The sequence below is a fragment of the Theobroma cacao genome, chromosome 8, assembly GCF_000208745.1.
Source record: "Theobroma cacao cultivar B97-61/B2 chromosome 8, Criollo_cocoa_genome_V2, whole genome shotgun sequence".
NCBI lineage: Eukaryota > Viridiplantae > Streptophyta > Magnoliopsida > Malvales > Malvaceae > Theobroma > Theobroma cacao.
The window spans coordinates 8,046,397-8,052,568 of NC_030857.1; the positions used below are offsets into that span (position 1 = coordinate 8,046,397).

Sequence of the window (6,172 nt, forward strand, 5' to 3'; positions counted from 1 at the left end):
CGAGTATGTTTGAGTTATTGGTGGGTCTTACTCAACTAGTTTCATAAAATCCAGATGCTTGGAAACTTGATTATTATGGAAACTAGAGGCAAAGGCTAGGCGAAACATATATGATATGTTTATGCAATGTGTTGTCACCTAGCTGATCTAGGAGTTGTATAGAGATACAATTGGTAAGCTCAGTTACCTACCTAATCTACCTATCATGGTTTGTTGAGCACACTCAAGGCCATGACTAGATGGATGGGATCCTAGCCCACTAAGAGAATCCTAGTAGAGATCTCTCGAGGTGATATAGAGGGTTAAAATCTTGTAGAAAATAGTGGGAGAACTATTTAAAATTTTAAAACCTTGTTTTAAATAGTTTATGCATGACATTTACTTATTGCTTTATTTTATCTATTTAGGCATAATTTATATGCATGGCTAATAATTTGTCACTACGAAGCATCTTGGATGCAAATAAACTCACTAGCCCAAACTTCCTCGATTGGTTTCGGAACCTCAAGATCGTCTTGAAACAGGAGAAGAAATCCTATGTCCTTGACACTTCTATTCCACCAGTCCATATTGCTGATGCTAATGCTGAGGATAAGGAAACATATCAACGTCATAAGGATGATGATGATCAGGCAGCATGTGTGATGCTAGCTAATGTGACCCTTGAGCTCCAAAAGCAGCATGAACGTATAGATGTCCAATCCATGATTCTTCACCTTAGAGAATTGTTCGATAAAGAGGGGTGCATTGAGAGATATGAGATCTCTAAAGAACTATTCCGATGTAAGATGGCAGAAGGTAGTTCTGTTAGACCCCATGTGCTGAAGATGATTAGACTCATCGAGAGACTTGGACAATTGGGATTAGTAATGGATCATGAGCTAAGTATAGACTTAGTTCCACAATCTCTTCTTGATAGCTTTAGTCAGTTTGTGTTGAACTTCCATATGAATCGTTTGGAAGCCACTCTTCCTAAACTTCTAAATATGTTAGACACGGTAGAGAGGTCCATCAGGAAAGATAAGGGATCATTGCTTCTTGTTTCTTCCTCTAAGGCTCATACAAAGCAACTGAAGAAGAAAGCCCCAAAAGGGAAGAAGGTAAAATCCCAAAATGAGAAGGCCTTGAAGCCTAAGGAAGGTGTCAAAAAGGACAAAGAGAAGGACATTTGCCATCATTGTGGCAAACTTGGGCATTGGAGGAGGAACTGCAAGGAGTACTTTATATATTAGCTACTGTGAGCAAGAAAAAGAAGCTTATTGAAGTTTTTGATTCAGGTACCATTTGCTAAATGATTCTACTTTATATATTAAAGGTATATGATACCTCAAAATTGGTTCTCATATGTTTGACATATTGCAGGGACCAAAGATAAAGACGAGTAGGATCTTGGTTGAGGAGGTGACCACGTGGATGGACTACCTAAAGCATTAAATGCTACATTGGATGGTTACACTCCTATTATCTCTACATGTTGGATAATTTATTTGGATGTTTTTGAAACATTAATTATGTGATTGCCATGGGAATGGCTGGTGAAACATTTGTCTTTAGCATTTGGATGTGGAAACTTATATGTTTCAAGTTTGAATAATTATTTGGAATAATTATGTCATATTTAATTATCCATGCTTCATGCTTATCCTTGCAATGATATTTGATCAATTATGAATTATGTTCAATTGATCAAAAGGTATTGATCAAAAGGTTGAATATTGATTCATATAAAATGGAACTTTCTTAAGAGCAAAACATAGAGATGAATGTTCAAGAAAGAAAGCAACTTCATATTGCAATATGATTTGGTCCATATCTCTCCAACATAAAAGCCCATTATGATATTCCAAACCAATATGATTCCAAGCATATATTGAGATGTATATACATCATGGAATATTTAAAAGAGTTTGAATATTATTCTCACAAAGGATCTTGGATTTAGTAGGAGCCTAATGACAATAAAAAAAAAAAGTTTAAAGGGGTCAAATGGCATAACATAGAGTGACACATGCATATGATGCATACAACATAGTCTAGTTGGAATGGTCCCAAGGAGCAAAAGGGATTATATGTGTATATAAATAAAGTCATATACATCCTATTATAAAGGGCTCAAATAGGAAGATATTTAGATCGTTAGTTCATGGAACTAATAAAGGATTCTAAACATTGTTAATGTAATAGTGGAGCCATAATAGTAGAACCTGGGTCTCATTGGATCTAGATATAGTAATATGACATGATGTGATGCATAGACATTTCGAAGATAGATAAAAACAATTAACCACATTGAAGGGCACAAGCGAGTCTACATGGAGACACGATTGCTAGATGGATTTGAATCCACATACAATGAGGTAGCAATTAGCTTTGTGCTAGTGGGAGATGTTGGGATGAGCCCTACAGCCAATTAGGATTGGTTAAGGCTTGATTCCAATCATGCAACAACATCATTCATGTTGAATGATTAAACGTTTTCCTTCATCAATAAGACATCAATTATAACAAGTTATAAGTTTAATTGGATGAAGTCCATGAGATTAATATGCCTTGTACGGGAACTGTAATGGGTTGCAGTTATGAGTTCCTTATGCATTAAAGCGTAATCTCAAAATGTTCCTGGTCAATGTATCATTGAGACTGGACATCAATGATACTTAGAGACTGGTACATTCTATGTTCCTTACTTGAGAAGTAAGCAACCGATCTCATAGGTTGAAGTATAAAGATACTTGAAACTAGAATGTAGGTGCTTGCTTAGGAGAGCAAGTTCACTGAACATGACCCGCCATGAGAAGTTCATTTAGTATTTCACTCAAGTGTCTATGCAATACTTTTCATGTGTCAGTTGTGTAAATACTCCCTAGACTTGAGATACCGGGTTGTCTTATGTGTGGAGTGCTATGCTTTGATTTCATCCCTACGGGTGCCTAACCAAGGATGCCAAAATATGATGCTTTTGGGTATAACATGAAGCATGTGAAGGCAAATGAGTGGTCAAGATAGGAATCATCACCCCAAGTGATGCAGGGGACATATCTTAACTGTTATTGGTTGATATTAGCTTATTGAAGTCCTTGGCCAAAGCGACTTGACGATTATGAAAGGAGTTTCATAAGTCTTTATAAAAGTTGATGATCAAACTTTAAGAACGAATATGGAGATAAATAAGAGTAGATACTGCACCATACTCTTATCATCTCCGAGATATATGATGAGGGAATGAATTATACTGAAAGGCTGATCATTGAAAGGTTGAGTCAAACCATCATGACTCTTCTAACATTTGGGTGGCCATGATGGATTGCTAAATCCCAATCTTGGTCTATGAACTCTAGGTAGTTAACTTGATTAATGATAAATTTAAAGTAGTTTAAATTTATCTAATTCTAAATTTAACTTAAGAATTATATGTTGAGTTCATTGCCAACATGTTAGAAGCCTAATGGATCACACACTTCAAATGAATGTAAAATAAAATGGGAGAGGTGATTAAGTTGGACTTAATCAAATTAGAAGTTATGAGCTTCTCAAGCACTTGATTAAAATTGTTTAATTAAGTTGTGCCTAATTAACTAAATTGTTTAATTAAATCATTGGGCCTAATTAATTAAATTGTTTAATTAAGTCATTGGGCCTAATTAGTTAAATTAAACAATTAAGTTATTGGATCTAATTGATTAAATTTGTTTAATTAAGTCATTGGGCCTAATTGATTAAAATTATTTAATTAAATTGTTGGGCTTAATTAATTAAATTATTTAATTAAGTTATTGGGCCTAATTGATTAAAATAAACAATTAAGTTAATTGGGCTTCTAAAGGACTTAATTAAATTGTTTATTCAAATTATTAGATTAATTGACAATTACAAAATAGTTTTGTAACTAGGGTTTAAAATTAATTCAAGGTATAAATACCTTGCTATAGCCTCCAAACAAAAGGGTGGAAATGACTAAAAAAAAAAAGAAGTGAACGACACATTAGAAATTTTTTTGTCTTGCCGTTCATTGTGTGAAGAAAAAATAGTTTTTCATTCACTTCATTTTTTTGTGTGTTCAGCCCCACAATTTTGTGTGGATTATGAGTTTATGAAACTCATCTTGGCTAGCACATTGTCAAAGTATAACACTCCCAATTCTTAAAGAAAGATTTTCTCATTCATTGGTGTGGATCACCATTAGAAGCTGCACAAGAATTCCTTGGACAGCTTTAGTTTGTAACAACTGAGCTGAGGTGGTTGAGCTTTTTGAAGGCTGATTTGGTGGTTTAACAAAGGATTCATCAACCTTTGTTATTTAGGTAAAGTGGTATGGTCATATACCTTTTATTTTATTTTAATTCTGCACTCAATTTGACATGAAAAACATCCTAGGAAGGTGAGGCATAATTTAATTTTTTTAAATTTATTTTCGTTGTATTTTATTTGTATATGATGCATGATCAGCCCTCACCCAACAGTAACTCCCATTCAATTCCCAAACAAAAGCACCTTGTTCAAGACACAAAAATCTTATTCCTTGCTACAAAAGTGAAATAGCTACCATGGGGGCATGTCATGACTATTACTTAAAATATCCATTTCATTTAACCTCGTTTTTAGGACTAACATGCATCCATTTGAGGATTTTGAGTTTGAATTCAAACTCCCAAGCAGTGAATATTGCCATGGCAAAAAGCAAATCAGCCATCTAAACATGCAATCAGGTGTGATATTAACACTATTATGTTTAACACCTGGTGGTTTATTAAAGAACTTCAGAAAATGATAGGTTATAGAGAATTAACACCTTTAAAATGTGTTTTGATGCCACAAGACATGCAGAAGTTCCAGAATATCCAAAGCCAAAACCAACAACAAGCGACATCACACGTGCGCAAAAAACAAAGGTTTGACAATTTCATAAAGTTAAAAATACATGGTCTTCAACCTAGTAATTGCTAATACACAAACAAACACACATAGCAAATAGCAAAAGCATACCTTGAATTGACATTAAACACCTCCACCTCATTTCCAACAAGAACATCCTTGAGTGAAATAAGGCTTGGAACATGAGTAAATGCTTCAAAATTTGATTTAGATCCACGAATCTTAAAATAGCTGAACCCCAACTCCTGTGGGTCGTCATAAATCAAACAGTTCCTAGAATGGAACATCAAAACTGCTCCATTGTCATAGCATTTTATTTTTATTTTTTTGAAAATTACAATAATTTCATTGATTGAAAGGGTAAACCCTATACAAAGGAAACAGAGTATTCTGACTAAGTCAGTCCTGGTACTCTGTTTTCAGCCTGGCTTACAAAAAGATAGCCAAGCGCATCAAAAAATCACTATACAATATTCACATAAGCCTATTCACTCTCAGCAATACATCTCAATATTCATCAAAGAACTTCCAACTAAGACAGAACAAGTAAGAAAAAGAAACAGTACCATATGTATGCTTCCATTTCTTCCAAATCCCTGCTTTCAAAAGCATCAGCTCCAGACACAGTATTCAACCCACAGAAGGAGACCAGATGCCCATGAAATCATAGCATTTTAGAACTTGATACAAGCCAATAAACCACCGGTCATCACAATGAGACTCAATAGAAAACATGTCAATCCAAGATCTTTGAACTCCATAATCTTTCATCGCCCATACGTCAATAGTTTCTAATTCAGAATGATCACATATACAGAGATAATCACTTAAAACTCCCGTGCTCATGTTATTGAAGCATAAATATAAAAAAAATCAGATGTTTATGAGAATGTGGCAAGGGAAGTAACTGGAATAGCTCAGTTTCAAAATCAAAAGAAACGATTGAATATGGATTCAATTCTCAAAACAGAACCAGTGAATTGGCCCATTCAAATAGGTTGGATGTTTCATCTCTGATCGCAAGCAAGGAGGCCGTCCAACATCTGTCCATGACCCTTTGCCTAGAGTGTATACTTAAGTTATGTCACCATAGTAACATTCTTTAACTGTATGGGGATCCGTATCCCTCCTACGGTGCATTCTTACCACCTTATATTGATTAGTATTCGGACTGAAGCCAAAACCAGAATGAACCCGAACACTAGGCTTTTCAATTTCGGGAGCTTCAGGGATCTTAATGAACTCACCCGTGATTAGGTTGCATACAATAACAGGGTTATATTTAACAGGTTCACTCAAA

The 6,172-nt window shown here is 34.8% G+C and overlaps 1 protein-coding gene across 1 annotated transcript; it reads left to right on the forward strand.

The window, feature by feature from the left end:
* LOC108663015 lies at positions 423-1,232 on the forward strand. Its single transcript, XM_018125497.1, has one exon. The coding sequence runs from the start codon at positions 423-425 to the stop codon at positions 1,230-1,232; it is 810 nt and encodes a 269-aa protein (XP_017980986.1).

Coding starts and splice junctions, on each gene's coding strand:
- LOC108663015 (XM_018125497.1), top strand. CDS start 423: ATGGCTAATAATTTGTCACTACGAAGCATCTTGGATGCAAATAAACTC.